The following is a 20,359-nucleotide window of genomic DNA, read 5'->3' on the forward strand; positions in this document are numbered from 1 at the left end:
AAGAGATAAAGCAATTTCGATTGCAATTTTGATTATTCTTCTGAGTGGGGGAAGCGTGAGCGCGAGAGCGTTACTGCTCGTATTTTTATTGCGAACCCTAATTCTGCAATCTCCATTATTGTGCGCCGCTGACACACAAATCTGCAGAATTGAACCCAGTGGCAAGTTCCTCACAGTAGCGACCACCTTATTCTGGACTGTATTGGTCGCTCACCGATGAGCATTCCGCAGTTCACACACCAAGAGGTGACCCCTTCCTTCGGCACATTTATTTTCTGTTTTTTTTTTTACTTATAATTGTAAATTATTCGTCAATTTTGTTTTCAGTTATTTATTTTTTATTTTTTAAATTTTGTTAGAGATTGCGAGATGATAACTGCTGTTTCACTTTAAGCAAAAGGTTATGAAAGAACTGATAAGAGATTAGGAAAATGTTGAGAACGAATTGATGCATTCGGGGGGATGGATTTTTTTCTTTGGTAACTAGTATCACTAATCGCTTTTTCTGAGAAGTGCGTTATGAGTTACTGCTAAGATGGTTGCACATGAGGATAATTTGATATTGCAAGCCAAACTAAACTCAGATTAACTGGGGTTCCCCTTTCTCCATGAGAAGAAGGCATGAAACCATTTAGATGAGGGCAACAACTCAATGCTATCAGACTGCAATATCATGATTCGGTTTATTGATGTTACATGAAAACGAAATGATATATCTGTTGTTTTCAAGTTTATCACCCTGTTCTTTGGAGTCGTAAACAAAAAGGAAATGATGAAAGTATAGTATTTTTGCGGAGTGTAGCACTAGCAGCCCTCTGCTGCTCCAATCTCCCTTGTTGTTGAGTACTACACTGTCATACCTGGAGCAGTGCAAATAGTGGCTGCTTTAGTGGGATGTTGGTGTCATCTTGCCTCTATTTCTGCATAGGGCATAAAAGCCCTTTCTGACCTTTCTTCATGCCATTTAAATTTTAAAGTTGTTTAAGGCGGTGGGCAATCTTGGGATTTTACCTCTTTTTTGTCTATGGGTTTTCTAATGTAACCTATACATAGTAAAATTTTATTGGAAATCAGATGATTCAATGCATTGATAACATTAAATGCTAAAATTTTCAATTAAAACTTACTATTTATTGATTTTTTATTGTGTGCCATTGAAAACACATTAGAAAATCTGTTTCATTTAACCAGGTCTGATATAGCCTTAGGTATATGTGCTCTCCACATCTGAAGCCCTACCCTCGCTATCTTTGAAAGAGGCCCGTCTCTCTCTAGTGAGTTTCCTTGTGGCACACATCAAGTTCTACCCAGAATCCAGTGACACTTCATTTCCAGTCAGAATCTGGCTGCACACTTCATTTGTGGCCAGTTTCTAGCAGTACACACCATCTCTGAAGAAGACCCACTCATCTCTGTTCTGGCCATTTTCTGGCGCGTTCTTCACTGTCTGGCTTGCCTGTAGCCATTTCAGCCTTGTTCTTGTTTTCTTTCTTCGTTGTTCTGTCCTTCAACCTCTCTAAAAGTCTGAAACACTCATGGCTTCATCTACTCAGATACAAGGAACAACATCAAACACCGCTGTGGAGAGGCTTAAAATTGTTTGATTTCTTGAATTTGTTTTATCGATGTGTTTAGTTCTTATATTCTGACTTTTAATCACTAAATATGACTAAGTCTTTAATTTTAGTTTTTTTAAATTTTAAGATGGGCACACACACACACTGTGTTGTAAAAGTTATGTGATGTGTATCTTAAAACTTCAAAATAGAAGTCATTCTGCTACCCACTATACCATTTTTGGGGTTGGCTGTTCTGCACAACCATTTGGGATTGATTACTATGGTATGGCAGACTGAAATGAAAAGCGCCATTGATTGCATTGGCCTTGATTGACCATGTATAAGTTTTATTTTTTATTTATTTTTTGGGGCAGGGTGTGGGGAATGTTTACCTTTGCATTAGCACTTTGCCTTAATAGATCAATTGGAAAACAAAATAGCGAATTATGAACATTGCGTGTCATGAGTTGGGCTGTTTATAGATTTGATATAGTAAGAACAATTCCTTTCTCCTTTTGATTATTTGACAATAAATTTTTTATGATGTTTGTGTGCATTTTTGGCTTGTCCAATATTTTTAGTTAAAAGATTTGAAATTTATGCAAGTTTCATATTTCTATCTTGATATGTATTATTAAATGATATATCTTTGCTGAAACCATATTTGGATTCTCTCTTTTCATCAGAATTTTATGCAAGATGATGATAATCGATTGGAGAATACACGAGCTAGATGTAAGTCAATAATCTTGTCAGTGTTGCTTCCATTTTCTGGATAACATAGAAGTTATTCTGTTCTGTCCATGACAGTTGGAAGTTTGCTTAAAAGGCATGGAGATTTGACAGAGCGCCTTTCTAGGTAAAAAGCTCTTCAAGATGCATGTCTCTTTTTTCTCTAGTTTAATTTCTCATTAAAAGTCATCAGTGTGCACCTGCTTAAACTGCAAATTAATATATATAGAACAAGAAGTCATCAGTAGTGCTCCATGAAAATGTGACAATCACACAAATTAATATGCACAGTAAATTTTCCCACAGCTTGACACTCTCCTGCATCTGGACAAACCACACCCAGCAGCAGTATTTCCTGTTTATTCTAGCTTTCTCTGGCCAACCTGTGATCTCTGTGGCCTGTTCTGTTTTGTCCCCTTTCTCAAACCTCAGTTACTGTTGCATCCTTTTGTTCTGTTTGTTTCATTTGGACCTTTGTTGCAGCAGATTCCACATTCTTAAACAGGTCTTTCAAGTTAAATCTTTCTCTACTGTGTTCTCTTCTACTTTTGTTTCTTTTAACTTGGGTATTTTTAAGTTTTTGAGCATTTGTGTATGTATTGCTGTTACATAAATTTTTATATCTTGTACCTATATCACTATAGTGTGCTATCTCGTTATAATGTTTTTGGGGCCTTGCTTTTAAACCTTGCTATCCTGGACTGATAATTATGGCCAGTATACAAAGTCAGATTTCGTTGTGCTGTGATGTAGGTGTCACAATTCCAATTCCACATTAATAGAAAGATCTTCCCCCCCCTTTTTTATAGGCATGTTTTTGAAACTGCTTCATATACAATGAAGGGTTATTTGGTCAATTTGAGATTTTTAGTTCTCCTCTTTTCCTTGGTGATCTGATTGCATTATATGTGGATGCCTAAATTGAAGATTATTGTTTTTGAATGTCCATTAATTGTGGGTATGCTGTAGTAACAATATTTTTTTTTTTTTTGGATATTTACTGGGTTTATAGGGATTCTGACAAGATAATATTTGAGCGTCTACAGAAAGAGTTTGAAGCTGCACGAGCTTCTCAAACTGAAGGTATGTTTTACTTTGATCTTGGTTGATAAATTTTTTACTTCCCTTGGCGGACTTAGTCTAGCCTGATAGGATTCTTTACTCTTGACAACTTTCCTTTTTTCAACCTTTTAGTTAATTAATTTATTTCATTTATAATGCAATTTCCAATTCATTTTGTTTACATGGATGCATAACTGCTTACGAGTGTTTCCATCCATTCATCTTTCCATCCAATCTTTTTTCATATAAATACTCTGATTTTAGTTTTGATGGTAAGAGATATACTATAAGCAAATGATTAAATGATAATTTGTTTCCTAATATTGTGAATGTACATTGTAATTCAGCAGGGGCAGCACTTTAGTCAGATAGTATTAATAGTAAATGGATTTTTACTAAATATAGCTTAGGTATCTCTTGAGATTCTATCCAGCATAATGTGACACTTTTTTGACGGATATTTTACTGGCTTCTGTTGTCTGGATTACTGGTGCATTGATATTCACTTAATCAAGCTTGTTTTTAGCATAATTAATGCTCCAAAGATGGGTGTTTTCTTTATCATACGATCATAGGATGTCATATAGGCCACCGATCTATTTTTATGCCCCCAGGGTGATATCAAATTGTTCTTCTGAAGAGTGTTGACATTAATTTAGCCCGAGTCATAGAAAGTGCTATTTATTTGGTCCTCCAAATAAATTTGACAGTGATCTAGTCCTTGTATCATAAAGTAGCATGAATTTAGTCCCCAATCATAGATTGTGGCATCAATTTAGTCTCTAAATCAGATGCGCTGTTAACAGTGTTCTCATAATCCTTACTCAGAAGGTTGACACTTTGATGTCACTTTTTGTTTGGGGAGCTAAATTGATGTCAGCTTTCTTTGGAGGATCAGAGTGACGTTGCCTATATCATCTGGGAAAAAAAAGGTTCATATTATCTTATATGTATGGCCCTGTGTGCCAGAGGAGACAATGTACTGGTTGGGTTGGTTGATACAGGGAATCCAATAAAACATTGAATATAAATAGCAAAATAAGATTCTTTTAATTAAACAAAAATCATAAATTGATCTTTTGAGTGTCATGTATTGGTTGAAATACTGTTTGAATGTCAGAATGTCCACAGTATATTTTATACTGGCAAGAATAGCACTGGACCCAAATAAAATAAAAAATGTTACTGCTGTTGATATTTGCTCATCATGTAGAATAAATATCAGGGCCATTTTTGTCTGGAATAAGGAAAGGGAATTAAACAAAGAAGAAACATTGTATAATCTAAATGATTTTAATAGGGGAAGATTCTTTAGATGTGAATCTTGGTTGACTAGATGAACCTATACTTTTGGTTTTGTAACGTCTGAAATGCTGACCTACTTGTCTTGTTCATTTAATTTTAGAGATGCCCAGAAATGTTTCTCATACCACCTTTTTTTTTTTTTTTTGTAGAGGTATGTTTAGATGGGGAACAGTGGAATGATGGTCTACTAGCTACAATAAGAGAGCGGGTATTGGTTATGTGATAGCTACCTTACTTCACTCGTGTTCTGATATTTGACCTTAATGGTCTCTGTAATTATCAGTTGGTTTTAAGTTACCCTATTTACATTGATAATAATGATTGATACATTAAATTATGTTTCTGTCAGGTGCATATGGAGGCAGACAGAAAAGCAATGCCTGGGGATGCTGACATATTGGCATGTCCTCAGGAAAAAATTACCTATAAAATTGGAAATAAGGTAAATATTGTATGACGACACCTGCTTGAACACTTCATTGCAAATGTCCAGCTATTTTTCAGTAATAGCAGATTATACTTGCCATTAAGTGTATGTTTAAAAGATTCTAGACAGTTGCTTAAGAAGAAAAGATAGGCAGATTAGATGAGGTAGAGGATTATAATTTGGGATTTATGTAATGCATATTTCATTCCTGCAAGGAGAGACATAAAATGTAGGAAGTGCTGAAGAGGAGTTTTTTATGTGAATATTGATCCTTGATTATATGGATGCTTCATGACACTAATATTACCTATGGCTGCTCAAGGGTTTAATGATGTATGAACTATGGGTTGATTGGACTGTAGGTTTTCATATTGGACATTAAGAAATGTTGATCTGAATGTTTGTGGGTTCCAGTTTCTCTTTTCTACTTGCCAAAAAATGTGTTGGTATATAATGCTAGGAAGTGATAGTATTGTTTAGAAACTGTTTTCTGCAATCAAATGGTGCATTTAGATGGAGTAGAGTGCTTATATCTGTATAGGTGTCTCTTTTAACTTGTTATGGGATTGGATTTTATTTATGACTCATCATTGTTATTATGCTCATGGCTGTTTCAAGGGAGTTGCATTTCTGATGTCTAGAGTGATTGGCAACTTTGCTACACAACAACAACCAAGCCTTATCCCACTAGAGTGATGGGCAACCTTGCTATATTCCTTTTTTTTTCTCATGTTTCTTGTCCTATCTTGAGTTTCATTTTTATCTTTCTGCTAATTGAACTTGTTTGCTCTAAAATTTTTAATCTCCCCCCTCCAAAAAACATGTATTAAAAAAATTTGGTATGTCTAGGTGTTTACTGCTGTACTTGGATTAGTTGTTATTTTGTGCATTAACTTCATGATCAGGTAGTCTTTTGGTTGTGTATTTGGAAGCAGGTGATTTGCTGTTTGGAAGGGGCAAGAATTGGTATTCAGTATGAGACATCTTTTGCTGGTAATTCTAATTTGGAACTAAATTCCTCTTGACTTGCTTATTCACGAACACTTATTTATTTAACTTGAGATGACATTATAAATCACAAGATGGGGGCTGGATTTTTTTTCCTTTTGCCTCATTATCTTGTCTTTGCCTTTGCCATTAGTTGATGATAAATGATAAAGCCTGTTCCCTTATTGCCAGGTGAACCTTGTGAATTTTACCATTGTGTACTGGAGAGTAAATCATTTCTTGAAAAGATGACTGTCCTTGAACACACAGTTCCATTTTTCCTGCCAATACATGAAACAGAAAATGATCTCCTTTCATCCAATGCAATGGTAAAGTCACTTTTGTATGTATCGCCTTTACACCATGTTTGTTTCAATTTTTTTTTTCTAATAATTGTTTTATTGGTTGGCTTTCAGAAATTCATAGATCATGTTGGAGATCTGTTGCAGGCTTATGTAGACAGACGGGAACAGGTAGACTGCCCATGTATGTAATCATTAATGATAATGTTTTTTCTTTTGGAATAACAATATATTGTCTTCATAATCCACATGAAGTTGCTGTGATGCATTGGGTAATAAAAGTTTACTTATACAATCATACTTCTGTTATGGAAGAATTAATAACCTAAATATGTGAATGAAAGAATAATTCCAAAACATATTCAATCAAGTACTTTCTGACTAGTTTGCCTGTTCCCGAATGTCCTGAAGCAATTTATTAACATTTGGTTTACCTGTATCAGCTGGACTTCCAGTGAAATATATTTATATACTTGTGACATGTAATATGCTGTTACTAAATGACATGTCCTCGGTAGTTTGGATTCTCAAAACACCATCTCCTGCATCAATCAGGGGTGTACTGTACGCATGGAATTTTTCTGTTTTTTGGAAATTTGTTGAAGTGTTTGTTTCAGGTTGCAGTTCATTTGCCAATGCCATTTAAGAATATTTAAATAGGGGCTAATGCTAACATTTCAGTTTAGTTTTTTTTTTTTTTTGTTTGGCAAGGACATTTCTGTTGTGCATAGAAGAGCTAAAAGTCAATTTTCAAGGATGCATTTCTTTCTTAATGTACAAATGGGTGTTTATTCAAAACATCACTAGTAAAAGCTTGAACGTTGTTTAGGGCCTGTAAGGTAGGCAGGATAAAAGAACACAATAGGGTAACTTTTCTTATCCTATTTTATTTCTGGTGTTTGCTTAATTAACTTGGTATGATATAAGCTTATTCTATAAGCTTATCACATCCTGTCTCTTTAGTATAAATTTTATCATGCGACTACCCTTAAATATGTAAACTGTCCCATTACTTGACATTGTGGATGCAAAGTTCCATGTCTTTTGGCCCTTGGCATATGTGAGGAGGGATGAATTGAATAGGGTCTGCACTTATAGTTTTTTTTCAAAATGGCAATGCAAAAGGCTTGTATGGTGTTTAAATTATGTAAACTGTCCAACTACATGAAGATAGAAATGCAAATAATATCATGTGCGTTTTGGCTCTTAACTGTATGTGAGGAGGAATGGAATTCAACGAGGCCTGCGTTTATAGTCTATGGTGTGTCAAAAGTTGGGTGTGCATAAGAATTTGATCTGTGCTCCACTAAATGGTTTAATTAAAAGAATTTTTTTCTCTATTGCTTTTATTATCTGTTCCTTCTATTAAGATTAGATATTTACCGTACTAAGGTTATGTTTAGCAAAGGTAGTTTGTAACTTATTTAAGAGTTTGTAATTTATTAACTTGGTCAATAAGCTTGTAGAACTGTTTGATAGATAAAAAATAAGAGAAGCTTGTAACTTTTGAAAGTTAGTTATTCAAAATATTTCTAATACATTTTTACCCTTCATTTTTTTTAAAAAAGACAACTTTCTCTTCACACAATTAAGATCATGTGTACATACATTAATTTTATTGTCTTTTTGTTTTCTTCACTTTCACAGTCTAATTCTTTTTTTTTTCTATTTTTTTTTGTTTACTCCCTTGTCTTTTCAATTCAAATGTATTTTATATTAAAAAAAATATAGCTTAGAATATTTTATGTTCAAAATATATATGAAGATAAAATCTATTTTTTATTTAATTAATTGATTGATAGTAAATAAATAAAATAAGTGATATTTAATTTTAATATTATATTAATATAATATTGCATATCTTTTTAAGTCATTTAACACAAATTAGTTAGTTGCACAATTAGTTTGTCAAACACTTTTAATTTCATGAGCTACGTATGCAGTTATAAGCTTTTAGCTAATTGTTCGCTTTCAGCTTGTTTTACCAAACAGCCTAAGTATATTTCAAACATGAGGTTATAGGCTTATATATGGCTAGTTTACCTATGGAATATATTTATCATTCATATTTGGAAATTCAATAAATCTTCTTGATGATAAGAACCATATGGTTATACCAGTGTGCTTATTTATGATTAACAATACATTTAGCTTTTTGTCTCTTATGAATATTGTACAGGTCAGACTTATAAAAGAACTATATGGAAATCAAATCGGAGAGCTGTATCATAGCCTTCCCTACCATATGATTGAATTCGTGTTGGATGATTTTGACTGGTTAGTATCATGGTTACCCTTTAAATTTTTCTTCTCCCACTGCAATAAGTGTTATATTTGGAGGCTATTTCAGAATGTTTGAATAATCAAATGAAATGTTAGTTAAGGTGAAGTCAGATGGTGAAGCAAGATTTATACTTGGTGCTGGTGTGTTCTTTTCTCTATCCATTTCTTGTTTTTTGGGACATTCTAATTTGTGATCTGATGCTAAAAGTAAAAGGTGACTAAGTTGAAGTCAGGTGTGCTGCAGCTTTCAATGCTAAAAGAATGGACGTTAATGGTGTTTTTTATACTGAAATTTATGCATTTGGTTAACCTTGATATAAAAATAACTGATCCAGAATTGAGTTACAAATATGCTCTTAAGCAATCTTGTCAATGCCAAGTCAAGCTGAAAATTTTGGCCAAGTGGCTTGGGGTGTGGGGTGTTGGTAGAAATGGCTTGTATAAAAAGAGGATTCTTAGTTAGACAATTTTGTTTTGTTTGTATCTTGACTATGAATAGTTCATTTGTTTATTTTTTAAATTTATTATTAACATTTCTTTCTGTGTATCGGGATTTTATTGTTAAAAAATTATTAACCTCTAACCTTAGTTCCTCTCAATGCAATTGAATAGATATGCAAGAGAGAAAAAATAAAGTGAAAGCTTAAAACATATTCTGTGCTCAACAAGTCTTTCTTCTTTTGCAGCAAGGTGACAGTTGGTCTTCGATATGCAGATCTCATTTCAGTGCTTCCAACTCGAATCAGTGTTCTAGCCTGGCCAATGTTTAAGAAAAAAACATCAAAGGAAGATGGACACTCTGGAAGTCATCCTGATCCAATTCGCCTAACCTATGCGGAAGATGCCTTACGAACCATGAGTCTGCCAGAAGGTAGAAGTTATATTGCTTTGGTTAATGAGCACATGATAAGAAGTGAAAATGGAAATTTTGTTTGAAAAGAAAGTGTTTATAATATAATTAATGCAGAAGTCATTCAAAGCTTGCTTTAAGTAATTCAAAACATTTAATATGGTGTATTTGTTAATTTCATACAATATTCCATGGACACAAAACAGGCAACCCCTTGGTTAATTTCTAAGAACATTATTGTTTTTTACTATTTCGTCATCAGCAGATGGTCTATAATCACGTCCTAATGGGATGTGTGCTGCTTGGTGAAGCTGTCATACCTGTGAATTTGGATTTTAAAATTAGCAAGTATTTTTTATGAAGTTTCCCCAAGTTTATTTTACAAGCCTGCTTCCCTGTTCATTTGACTGTGGTATGTGTTTCTGCGTTGCTCTACTGATAGTTCTCTTGCAACTGATTTTATATTTTGTTTCCCATCCCAGCATATGCAGAGATTGTATTAAATCTCCCGCAAGCGCTTCAGCAGATATATCATCAAAGAGCCCCCACCTAGAGCCTCGCCTCGCCTTGCCCTTGCTGCAGTCTAGATTCATCTGTAAAAATTCTTGGTAGAGCTGTTAAATGTTAGAAAAAATAGCTTTAGAATTGTTACCTAGCAAAATTGGTCATAGGTTGAACACATTTTTATGTACTATTGTCCTACTCCATTTGTATTTTGGCTCAATACCTACTCTGATTTCTTATATCATTTTTACGAGTTCTACATCCATGCCAAGTTCCAACTGTTTTCATTCATCTTTACTTCATAATTCAATATACATGTAATTTGGTTTCATATGATTGGTTCTCTTTTTTACATGATAAGTCAAAAGTGGTTAGTATGGACGAATGACCATCTGTAATTATTTAGATTTGGGATTATAATGAATGGTATTTCGTTTTAACCTAAATGCCGTCGAGTGCTATACTTGTGGGTTAAGTGCACTTGAGGTTTCGATGGCTTTGTGGTGTTGGCTTGAGAGAACGGTTTTGTACTCAACTTGATAATTCTTTTAAGAGGAATGTTAGGAATGTATTTTTTAACATTTTTTTCTAACATTTTTTATTATTAGTTGAAAATTAAAAAAATGTGAGAAAAATATTAATTTAGAAGTGAGAAAGAGTGAAATTCAGATAATTTTTGTAATTTTTAATATTTTTAGTTAACAGTGACGGATATGTTAAAAAAAAGGGTTGTTCACATTTTTCTTCTTTTAATTGGTAATTTCGGCACGCATAAAGAAAAATTGGTAAGCACATATTCGGAACGCACATGATACATGGTTGTAGATGGTACAGTTGGAATAGATTTGCGTTTCTGAAAATCCTCAGTGGGTAGATATCAGAATCGGGAAACTATCACTTTATTCCTTCGGAATCTCTTATCTTCAAATAGCGCAACAAATAGTTGTAATTATTGAGGGCAACTTTATACCCAAAAAACGACGTGCGTTAGTGCTCTGCACAGCACCAAAATTATCTGTTAAGAATCTAGAAGAAAATTGTTATTTGAAAAAGTGCTACAGCTATAAGCAGTCATAGAAGGATGAAGGATCATACTGCTGGTGGGTTTATCCACCACTCGATGTATACCATACAGCTAAGTGCTAATAATGACTATTTTTAATAGTATTTCAAAGATTAGGAGAACATTGTAATCCCTTGTAAAACTTAGCTGGATACCATTTGTATGGGATTTATTCTTGAACTTTTTGAGAAATTTTATGCCAACATTTCTATAATTAGGAGAGTTTTACACAGGTGTGATAGAAAAGGTAAAAATAAAAAAATTTCTAAAATTTGTTGCAAGAAGTATATGAGTGTTATTTAACTTTTTGAACATTCACTCGGCTTTGGACAAACCATACAGTTAACCCAAGAAAAAGGTGAAAAAAAAAAAATACTGGAGCTCGTCCTTATTTCAAATTAGCAAAGTTCAATGCACATGACGTCACCATTAAAGATCTAATTGCTGTATCAGGAATATCAGCTTTTTTTTATCAAGACGAGATATTTATCGACTTCCTGAAAATCAGTAATTTGTCTATTGTCATGTCCCTGTGAACATGTTTTCATCCAACAACACAGCATCCATTTTTCCACCCATTGGTTGAACTCAAAACGAGAAACAAGGATAAAGATCACGCGTGACCCTTTTTTCAGTTTAATTTCGGAGTGCTTCCATTTTTTCTGCATCTATCCACCAGTTGCTGGATCCATTACTGACACAAATTCACACGATGTTGTCTTTTTTGGGCTGGACACGAACGGATGTAGAAAAAGGACACGAAGATTGAATTCAGCATTTAGCAACATTAATCAAGATAAAAAATATATTGAGATTTTTGTTCAGAGAAAAAAATATATAGGGCTTTAAAGTGACCTTAATATCATTAACGTTCGCAAAAAAAGACGCAAGTAAATCCTATCAACCATGTTATTTGGTACCTAAAGAGAATAGCATCTCTTCCAGCTACTAAAATAGATGGAATAGAGGAATAACCAGTCAAATTTTCACCAAAGGACCTTCATCCTAATCTAAAACACGGAGTAACTTAGGTCTTCATTATGTTGCTGTTTTTGTTCTCGGACAAGCACCGAAGCATGTTCTTCTTGAAAGTTGTCCAAGCTCCTTAATTAAACTGTATAATGCTGTTGAATTGTATCGATGTCAAGTCCCTTCAGCTTCACCACTGACTCAACATGTCCCTTCAGAGTATGAAGCTCCCTGAGCCTGTGAACAAATTTAAAAATCTCTGTTAAGACACTACCGTGTATATTATTTATTCAATAATATATGAATAATTTAGAGTGTATGAAGGTCATTGTTGATATTGTAGCGGTTTTTCTATCCATTATCCTAGAGGGAACCAAATAAGAAATAAATAAATACAAGATTTTTATTAGAAATCTTACGAAGAATGTATTAGTAATATTAGATGTTATGTTATTATAATACAAAATTATCACGTTTAAACATACTTAGCAAAAACAATAAAGTTACCACTTCATGAATGCTTTGGGATGCAAACTCGATTGCACACAATACAAGTAAAATCAATGGCTTACCTTGCAACCTCAGCACGTCTCTTGGCTTGCTCAGCAATCTCTGAAAGTTCCCGGTAGCTGTTCTTGTCATTGAAAAGGTTGGTTGTTTCAGGTGGCTGAAGACCATGTAGAGTTCTCTGTGCAGCTGCCCATTGTGCTTCCCTTTCTTCTTTGCCGTAGTCTTTCTTTGTAGTGAAGGCAGTCTGACATCGCAAAGCATAAACAGGTTTTGAATCTTAATGTTTTTAGATTAAGATGATAATGCAACTAATAATAAAATAATAATAATAAAGAAGACAATACCTTGTTCTCCAAAAGATTATCCCAAGCCTTCCCACTCAGAACATAGCGGATTGCGAATTTGAGTATATCAAGAGGCACATATGTCACTAAACTGAAGAGCCAGATTACACCAGCCCAACCCCATCCCATTCCCTTAATTCTAGCGAAGCCCCAATTAGCATATACTGCTAGAAAAGTTGCAACCTGTCAATCATGAAGCAAATTATTATTGCCACAGAAGAAAGCCAAAAGCTTTTAGTTTTAGATAACGAAATATGTTAAAATTCCCCCCATAGACGAGTTAAACCATTAAAAGTGTTAAAAAAAAATTTATTAAAAAAGTAATTATTATATTGTGAATATATATATAACTTATATTTTGGGTGCTAAAAACTATCCTCAATAACTGTTAACAAAACTGTTATTAATTAATCAGTAATTTGCTGTTTATTTTGAAAGGTGAATATGGAGAGTGGGGGACGAGCACGCATGATATTGGGGACCTGGTTCTTGACAAAACTAAATGACACTGCTTCAATAAAAAAGGCAAAAGCGAAGAGAAACTAACAAACAAATATATATATATATACTAAGTTGTTTTGATAGGAGAAAAACAGGTCTAAGCTTACCAATTGTGCAATCATAAAAGCACCAAGTAGGAGAAGACCAGGTCTTTCAACATAGGACCAGCTGCGGGACCTGGTGACAAAAATTAGTGCCTGGCTTATAATACTGACTTGTAGGTACAGTGCTGCCATCATTTCTTCGGGGCTTTTCCTCAAAGACCTCACACCAAACTTGTCCTGCAATAGTGGAAGTTGTGCTCTTAGCTCTTACAATTTTCACCATTTGGTGATAATTCTACGATAAACAGTAAATATAGATTATTACCGAGAAGAAGTCGGTATCCCTCATGAGCCAGAAAAATATTACTGTCATCAGTGCCAAGTAACTACCTAGCACAACGCCAGTGGCAAATATCTCCCTCAGTTTCCAGCTGTCAGGTTGTGGAGATGGTTTCACTCTATCCTTGGATATTGTCATAATGGTACCTACAGGTATAGGAGTGAAAGAGATTAAATTAAACATTTTCATAGATAGTCAAAGTGAACAACATGAAGGTCATGCAAATATTATCTTACCATCATTTAGTATGGCAATGATCAACACCATGAAGGGTGCAAAATCAAACTTCCAAATCAATGCAATAAACAGGAAACCAAACTGTCAAAAAGAAGAATGGAGCACATAAATTATGTGAACAATGTATATAAGTATGTACAAATGTTGACACGTTTTTGGTGTGAACATGTTTTTTCTGCACTTACCACAATACGAATGGTGATTGACACAGCATATATCTGCCATAATCAACAATCAACATTTCTGAGTTTAGATTGCTAAGATATTATAAATTAAAGTCAGCAATTAAATCATGTAAGCAAGGAAACTAACAGTATAATTCTTCATCCTTTGGAAAATTGCCCTGCTGGTGAGCACTGCACTAATAATGACACTCAGACCAGGTTCAGTGAGGACAATGTCAGAAGCACTTCTAGCAGCATCTGTAGCGTCAGCAACAGCAATTCCAATATCTGCTTTCTTTAATGCAGGGGCATCATTGACACCGTCACCTGTCATTCCACATATGTGCTTCCTCTCTTGCAGCCTCTTGACAATTTCATATTTGTGTTCTACCATTTCAGAGAAAGAGAAGAAAGGATTATAAGTGTTATTCATTTGTTAAATCATGAACAGGTAAAGAATGTTTGAAATAGTTGAAAGCCACAAGCAATGGTTAATGCTACTGTCATTATTCTTATTAGAAGGACAAGGCCCTACCAGGAAATACTCCAGCAAATCCATCAGCCTTCTCAATCAACTCATCAACAGGAACAGCTGAAACAGAAGCATCCTTACTTTGGCCAAGCAATGAAGAAGATGGGTACATGTTTGTTCCCATCCCAAGCCTTCTGCCAGTTTCCTTGGCAATGGCAAGCTGATCACCTAGAACAAGAAACCCGCAAACAATTTCAAACTATACAATTTCATTTATGTATGAAATATGAACTACATGAAAGTAAGACCTTAAATCATACCAGTAATCATCTTAACATTCACACCGAGGTTCAGAGCTCTTGTGATGGTTTCTGCACTATCGTGCCTGGGAGGATCAAACAGTGGTAGCAGACCAACAAATTGCCATGGTGCACCAGGACTATCCTTTGTTTTCTCAGGTACTTCCTGTGATAGACAGACCATACAGGCAGCGATATATGAACGATATTCAAACAATAGGTTGGAAGAAACTAGAAATGTCACTATGAGTTTTGCTAACCTGTCTAGCAACAGCCAAAGAACGGAGGCCGCGTTCAGCAAACTTGTCAATCACTGAGTGAACCCTTTTTCTGACATCCTCTTTGCAGTTGCAGAGGTTCAATATCTAATTCAGGAGAAAAGCATAGATTAGTGATCTAACATCTTCATAAACAGTCTACAAAACCAAATGGTGCCAACATAACAAATATCCACCTGCTCAGGAGCACCTTTGCTAGCTCGATGCCAATTTCCATCAGAATCGATGTACGTTAAAGCAGTCCTCTTGTCTACCGGATTGAATGGAAGAAAATGAACCTCCCTGATACCAGCTCGTGCCTGACAAATTCAAAGTACAAGTTTAAATTTTTTTTTCTTTCATCCCAATTTCACTGTATATATGTATATATACAAGGACAAGATCCGACGATATCAAATTTAGTAAAATAATATCCTTAATAACTTCTTATCAAAAGTAATTTTAGTAATGTAACCATTGACTCGTGATATCATAATGATCTTATATATAAAATTTAGATATTCGTAGATATCTAATTCAATTATAATTATTTGCTTATGTATATAATATAAGAGATCATTATGGCACATTTACCTCCTTTGGGTCAGCAAGCATCCCAACAATTGCAGCATCTATGGCATCCTGATTCTCGGTCCTAGAAGCCCTTGCTGCAAGAAGGATCACATACTCCTTCTCAACACCCTTAGCAAAAACCTCAACCAAGTTTTTATCAACAGTCAGCTTATTCAGTGTCAGAGTCCCAGTTTTGTCACTGCAAAGGACATCCATCCCTGCCATTTCCTCAATAGCCGTCATCCTCTTTGTGATTGCACCTTGCTGGGAAAGCCTGTGAGAACCAATAGCCATAGTGACAGACAGAACAGTTGGCATAGCAATTGGAATCCCTCCAATCAATAGGACCAACAGATTGTCAATTCCATCTCTATACTTGCGGTGCTGTATTGGGTACATGACTATGAGCTCAATGATTATCCCAACAGCAATGGAGCAAATACAGAAATTACCAATTGCTGTAAGGACTTTCTGAAAGTGCCCAACTTGGTTGGTGCTGTCCACCAAATGAGCTGCTTTACCAAAAAATGTGTGCACCCCAGTAGCAATCACAACAGCTTCTATCTCACCTTTCTTAACAGTTGATCCAGAAAACACTTCATCAGATGGATTCTTTGTCACTGGAAGAGATTCACCAGTCAAAGCAGATTGATCAACACTCAAAGCATCGCCCTCCAGAAGACGTGCATCAGCAGGAATGATATCTCCAAGCTTAATGCTGATTATATCTCCTGGCACCAAAATTGCAGCATCCTGTTCAGTCCATCGCCCATCTCTTAGAACCTACAAAACACAACCACCATCAATAACCACAAACAATGCATGCATGCAAGTTTGCACGTGCATGAATCAAGCAAAGATAAAGATTAGACCTTGGTCTTGGGAGCTAAACCAGCCATGAGTGCAGCAGCAGCATTGCCAGCATTGTTTTCCTCAATGAAACTGATTGTGGAGTTAATGAGCAAAAGAGCAATGATACCAACGAAGTCTTGCCAATCTGGGGGTCTTCCTCCACCATTAGCCAAAGCAATGGCCATTATAGCAGCAGCTTCCATGACCCATGATAAAGGGTTCCACATAAAACCCAAGAACTTCAAAACCTTGCTCTCCTGTTCATGAAACCAAGAATATAATGTTAATGAAACAACTCAATCAAGTACGAAAAATTAAATGCAGTGTGAGATAAACAAAAGTGACCTTTTTCTCTTCCAATTTGTTTGGCCCGAAAACTTGAAGCCGACTGGCTCCTTCGTCCGATGAAAGGCCTGCTCTTGAACATTTCAGCTGTTCAAACACTTCCTCTACTGGAATTCGTTCCTGGGAAATGGCACACACGTTTCAGTGCCTCCTTATTTCTCAAAAATTACATAAAACTACCAACCAACTTTATCTTATGTCATATTTATCTGCTTAGCTTATTCACCGGTATTCAAGCAGTGCTGTGCTACGTAAGATTTTGATCCACAATAATGGAAGACAACAGATAAATTAGGTGAATAAAATTTAGGTATATAACTCTTCAATAAATAAAAGGCAATTAAATTAGAATAGTAATTCCTCTATTTTTTACCTGTTTTGTCAATACATAATTTTAAAAAAATCTAATGATTTCATTTCTATTAAAATTATCGTACAATTTTCCATTACATATCTTTATCTTTCTTATTAATTAATATTTTAATTTCAAAATTAGAAAATAACTGATAAAAAAAATAACCAATATTATCTTAAAATTTTAAAGGTAACATATAAATATAAATATTTTTTAATATGACAGAAAGTAACAGACAAACTGTACATTAAAAATTACTACGACGGATGCATTCCACGCAAGACAGCGGAAACCGATCGAGAGGTTCTATATAACACAGCATAAGTTGCTAATTTAATTTTAATTAGTCTAATAAACAATTTTTTTTTTGCTTAAAATTTGGACGTAAAAGGGAAAACTTAAAGAGTTTATAGTATTGCTTATTTATTAAAATTAAAGAGGTTATCATGAATTACGAGAAAGAAAAAAATAGATTTGATTAAAGAATATTAAAAAAATTATAATAATCATTATTTTTTTCAAAAGAAAAAGGGGCATAGAAATGGAATGTCAATGGTTTGAGGACACGCGTCAGAAGTGCGTTAAGGGAATCGTAAAAACGAGCGGTTGGTAAAGAAAGCAGTAATTGTCGTGATTCGTTTCTTTCCGTGCAATTGCAGGCGCAGATATGTTATGTAGCACTCTACTGTTCTACCCATAAGATACAAAATCAAACAGTTACTATTATACCTCATCAATTATTTTTTTATTCTTGATTTTCTTTTACGCAATGTTTGGTACATGGATTTGTTTTTTGAAAATTATAATGTTTACGGATTTTTAAATATTTTCATGAATATTACAACAATTTTTTTTCGTAAAAATCTTAGATTATCATTCATAAAAAATAGTTAAAAATATTTTTAATTTTTTTAAAAATATCCATATAAAATATAAAGAGTTAACATAGTTTAATATTATTTAGAAAATTAAATGAATTCTCACACTAAATACTTCTTAAAAATGACTCACAAAACCTCTCTTACAGAGAGAGATGAAATGGGATAACAAAAAAAAAATACAAGAGAGTACTCATCAATTAAATAATATATTTTTTAATCTTTCCTCTCGTAATGTTATACAATAAAAATATATATGAAAAAATTTAACTAAAAAGATTCGTGAAAGAGAAAAAGGACTGTTAGCGTAGTAACCAAAAAGGAAATTCGGGTCACGCGGCAAAAGGCCACGCCATGTCTTTCCTCAGTTAACAGGTGTTATTAAACTTTCATATTCCCTTTGTCTTTTCTAATGTCTTGATAATTATTTTTTTATTCTTTATTAATTGTCCAACTACAACAACAAGTTTACCAACATTTTTATTGAAAAAATATTCATCATATTTCTTAATTTTGTTTAATAGGAATTATGACTGTGACCCTTATTTAGCACGGAACGAAATGAGTACGAAAGAGTTACTAAAATTCTGTTGGAGAATTTTAAAATAATAAAATAAAATACTTGATGAATATGCACAGTTCTATGACAAAATTGTGCAATAACTTTCGTAGAATCAAGCATTTTCAATTTCCGAATATAATTTTGAAGTTATTTGCCGTGAGAAGCTTAACCTTGGTTCGTGTTACTGCTGAAACGAACCAGTATGAAAAGAGAAACGCAAAGTGAATGTGTTGAGTGATGGAATGGAACTAATTTTGGTAAAGAATTTCTATGGAAAGGAAAAAAATTGAGGACAGACATATAATTTATATATACATAGATAGAGAGAGAGAGAGAGAGAGAGAGAGAAGGAGAATGGTAGAGAAACGAAAAATATACCAGATCGACGTTTTCGTTTTTGATTTCCTCAAGGCTGATACCGCCCATGTTGGAAGAAAAATGGAGTGGCGTTGCAATCAGAAGTAAGGTTATATAGAAAAAGTGTTATGAAGAAGGAGAAATTAAGATGGTAGTGGGTGCAGTGCTGTGTGGTGCTATATATATATCCCCTATGTGAGAGGTGTGGTTTATGCGATTTTATGGTGGTGGGGTTCCACACCCCAACGCTTTTATGCCTCTTTGACCCACTTCTTCACCCATTCTATCACCCTTCACTCTCTCTCTCTCTCTCTCTCTCTCTTCTTCCCTCATCCATCCACTTCCTATTTCCATACGTAATCACACTTTTACTAGTTTTTCACATCACATTCATCTTCGTTTTACCTACTTTCATTTCTTAATATTTAGCACTGATCTATCCAAACTTTTTTTTTAAAATATTACCAGCACATTACTTAACTAATAAACTTAGCATGTTATATATTGAATTCGCTTTGTTTATAGAACCTTTTTTTATAGTTAAATTTGAAGTTATTTCCCACCTTAACCTAACGAAGCTTCAAAAAGTTACTTGGAGTGATTGTTAGTTTAAATTAAAAACTGTTTAAATTAGTTATATTTTTAAACTTTAATACCTAAATTGAAACTAAAGCTTTATTTATAATTATTTTAGTTAAACTTATTTGATAACAATAATTTTTTATTGATGGCAGTAAAAGCAATAATAATGGCAATAAATAAAGGTAGTGAAAACAACATAATAATAATGAAATAAATGATCGATGATAATAATTATTACGATAATAATAGTAAAAATGACAATACAAATAAAGATGTCGAATTAACCTATAACATTAACAACTTAATAAAAATAGTTATAAAATAATAATTATGAAAATATTAAAATAATTAATAATTGTTACAGTAACATAATAATTTCAATCATGATTAACAATATTGAGAGTAGTGGTGATAATGATAATATGAAAATTATTATATGGATTTTTTTGGAAAAAAAATGAAGTCAAATAAAATAATTTATTTTATAATTAAATTATAAAATATACTTTTGAAAATTAAGTTTAAAGCATTTTAAAATTAAGTTAAATCAATTAAATTCAGATTTAATTGACCACATATTTATTTACAGTGTAAAACTAAAACCAAGAAACTTACGATCATTTCGAACACTCGAAATTAATAAA

General features: G+C 33.8%; 2 protein-coding genes across 6 annotated transcripts; one reads left to right on the plus strand and one right to left on the minus strand.

The window, feature by feature from the left end:
- Positions 1 to 34: 34 nt before the first annotated feature.
- Positions 35 to 10,351, plus strand: LOC113865018. Of its 2 annotated transcripts, XR_003504949.1 has the most exons (13): positions 57 to 246; positions 2,246 to 2,294; positions 2,370 to 2,418; positions 3,304 to 3,374; positions 4,808 to 4,866; positions 5,008 to 5,100; positions 6,021 to 6,078; positions 6,265 to 6,401; positions 6,489 to 6,545; positions 8,554 to 8,651; positions 8,754 to 8,798; positions 8,891 to 8,931; positions 9,344 to 9,453. XR_003504949.1 is itself a non-coding variant. In XM_027499328.1 (12 exons), exons 1-12 carry the CDS (start codon positions 217 to 219, stop codon positions 10,058 to 10,060), a joined length of 957 nt encoding a protein of 318 aa, XP_027355129.1. In that variant the 5' UTR covers positions 35 to 216; the 3' UTR covers positions 10,061 to 10,351. The 2 variants fall into 2 exon arrangements, 1 of the variants encoding a protein (XP_027355129.1); XM_027499328.1 differs by lacking the exons at positions 8,754 to 8,798; positions 8,891 to 8,931 and adding an exon at positions 9,990 to 10,351 and having other exon boundaries at positions 35 to 246; positions 9,344 to 9,528.
- Positions 10,352 to 11,351: 1,000 nt separating this feature from the next.
- On the minus strand, positions 11,352 to 19,359 carry LOC113865242 (plasma membrane ATPase 4). Of its 4 annotated transcripts, none has more exons than XM_027499663.1 (16): positions 19,155 to 19,359; positions 16,982 to 17,101; positions 16,657 to 16,893; positions 15,806 to 16,567; positions 15,409 to 15,531; positions 15,215 to 15,319; positions 14,976 to 15,120; positions 14,719 to 14,883; positions 14,332 to 14,570; positions 14,205 to 14,237; positions 14,019 to 14,100; positions 13,768 to 13,928; positions 13,506 to 13,679; positions 12,898 to 13,080; positions 12,616 to 12,797; positions 11,352 to 12,280 (listed from the first exon to the last, which is right to left on the minus strand). In XM_027499663.1, the coding sequence occupies exons 1-16, from the start codon at positions 19,200 to 19,202 to the stop codon at positions 12,184 to 12,186; spliced, it is 2,856 nt and encodes a 951-aa protein (XP_027355464.1). In that variant the 5' UTR covers positions 19,203 to 19,359; the 3' UTR covers positions 11,352 to 12,183. The 4 variants fall into 4 exon arrangements, with proteins under 4 accessions (XP_027355464.1, XP_027355463.1, XP_027355466.1 ...); XM_027499662.1 differs by having other exon boundaries at positions 11,856 to 12,280; positions 14,332 to 14,605; positions 14,700 to 14,883; positions 19,155 to 19,300; XM_027499665.1 differs by lacking the exon at positions 19,155 to 19,359 and adding an exon at positions 17,208 to 17,265 and having other exon boundaries at positions 11,856 to 12,280.
- Positions 19,360 to 20,359: the final 1,000 nt, after the last annotated feature.

Source organism: Abrus precatorius, unplaced genomic scaffold, assembly GCF_003935025.1.
Source record: "Abrus precatorius isolate BTA unplaced genomic scaffold, Abrus_2018 Scaffold4, whole genome shotgun sequence".
NCBI classification, from domain to species: Eukaryota; Viridiplantae; Streptophyta; class Magnoliopsida; order Fabales; family Fabaceae; genus Abrus; species Abrus precatorius.

What these genes read in the sequence shown, in the direction of transcription:
- LOC113865242 (XM_027499662.1), bottom strand. Translation starts at nt 19,202, where the DNA reads ATGGGCGGTATCAGCCTTGAGGAAATCAAAAACGAAAACGTCGATCTG. An exon ending in TGCTTGCTGACCCAAAGGAG is followed by an intron (nt 15,532 to 15,805) that starts GTAAATGTGCCA and finishes TGAATTTGTCAG; the next exon opens with GCACGAGCTGGTATCAGGGA. An exon ending in CATTGCCATACTAAATGATG is followed by an intron (nt 13,929 to 14,018) that starts GTAAGATAATAT and finishes CTATACCTGTAG; the next exon opens with GTACCATTATGACAATATCC.
- LOC113865018 (XM_027499328.1), top strand. Translation starts at nt 217, where the DNA reads ATGAGCATTCCGCAGTTCACACACCAAGAG. An exon ending in TAGCTACAATAAGAGAGCGG is followed by an intron (nt 4,867 to 5,007) that starts GTATTGGTTATG and finishes TGTTTCTGTCAG; the next exon opens with GTGCATATGGAGGCAGACAG. An exon ending in GTGTTGGATGATTTTGACTG is followed by an intron (nt 8,652 to 9,343) that starts GTTAGTATCATG and finishes CTTCTTTTGCAG; the next exon opens with CAAGGTGACAGTTGGTCTTC.